General features: G+C 49.9%; 1 protein-coding gene across 1 annotated transcript; it reads left to right on the forward strand.

The window, feature by feature from the left end:
• Window positions 1-235: 235 nt before the first annotated feature.
• RPL10A (60S ribosomal protein L10A) lies at window positions 236-949 on the forward strand (the record flags this gene model as incomplete). Its single annotated transcript, XM_064902540.1, has 2 exons — window positions 236-432; window positions 493-949. The coding sequence occupies 2 exons, from the start codon at window positions 236-238 to the stop codon at window positions 947-949; spliced, it is 654 nt and encodes a 217-aa protein (XP_064751016.1).
• Between the last annotated feature and the right edge of the window lie 465 nt (window positions 950-1,414).

Here is a 1,414-nt window from a genome sequence, read left to right on the forward strand (position 1 = left end):
ACCCAGGCCTCTGGAAAACCGATCTCGTGGAATGACGCCCTAGATGCCATAGTTGACTTCATGTTTGGCCGTAACAAGGTGGGGAAGTGCTTGGTCGGCTAACCTGCTTCTTCGCAAACTCCACGCACGAAACATTTACTTTCTCGCCGCCTCGTTCTGCCTATTCTTCGTAACAACCACTACTGTCTGCAAACCTACACCAAGTTGAGAGATCTCTTGGAAGACCACTGCCAAAATGTCGAAAATCACGGTCGCAGGAGTTAGACAGAACGTCCAGTCTCTCCTTGATTATTCTTTGAACGAGAAGAAGCGAAACTTCCTCGAAACCGTCGAGCTTCAGATCGGCCTCAAGAACTATGATCCTCAGCGAGATAAGCGTTTCTCGGGCACCATCAAGCTACCAACGATCCCTCGTCCAGGAATGAGCATCTGGTAAGTCTAATGTCGAACAGAGATCGCAAAAAGAAAGGGCTAGTCCTGACAATAGCGCAGTGTTCTTGGTGACCAGCACGACATCGACCGAGCCAAACACCTCGGCATCGATGCCATGTCCGCCGATGATCTCAAGAAGTTGAACAAGAACAAGAAACTCATCAAGAAGCTCGCTCGCAAATACGATGCCTTCGTTGCCTCCGATGCTCTTATCAAGCAGATCCCGCGTCTCTTGGGTCCTGGTCTGTCCAAGGCTGGCAAGTTCCCAACTCCGGTCTCCCACGCTGAGGACTTGAACAACAAGGTCAATGAGGTCAAGAGCACCATCAAGTTCCAGCTGAAGAAGGTGTTGTGCATGGGTGTTGCTGTCGGAAACGTTGGCATGTCCGAGGATGAGTTAATTGCTAACATCATGTTGGCGGTCAACTATCTTGTATCTTTGTTGAAGAAAGGATGGCAGAACGTTGGAAGCTTGACCGTCAAGGCCTCCATGTCTCCTCCGAAGAGAATTTACTAGATGGGCGATACGACTGGTACGCACCATGTTGGTTGCCATGTTTAAGAGAAACACGAATTCTTCACAGCCATTGCGCTTGTTTCACATCCGGAAGAGTGGACAGTGATCCTATACAACGTCGAGGTGGACAGGGCGCCAGGAGAGGCACGAGGCGTATACTGTTCGCCGCTCAGAAATGACCCGGTACAAGAACAGGGGACGCTAGGGTTGAACGATTAGTGTCTGTGCGTGTAGATTCGTCAACAACACATGGAACTTCGAACACGTTCATGTAGTTCTCTGCTATTGAACCTCAATAAACGCTTCGCGGCACGATTTGACGACAAACCAGCTCTGGCGAAGTCCTGCAATGGTTGGTGTGTCGTCTATAGCCTGTTCTGCGTCTCACGTGAATTCAACAGTGCGTTGCGGTAATGCGTAAGTCGTGCCTTCCGTTTTCACGGTGGCGATGCTTGATACAAATCA

This window comes from Lithohypha guttulata (assembly GCF_036872675.1).
Source record: "Lithohypha guttulata strain CCFEE 5908 chromosome Unknown scaffold_8, whole genome shotgun sequence".
Lineage (NCBI taxonomy): Eukaryota > Fungi > Ascomycota > Eurotiomycetes > Chaetothyriales > Trichomeriaceae > Lithohypha > Lithohypha guttulata.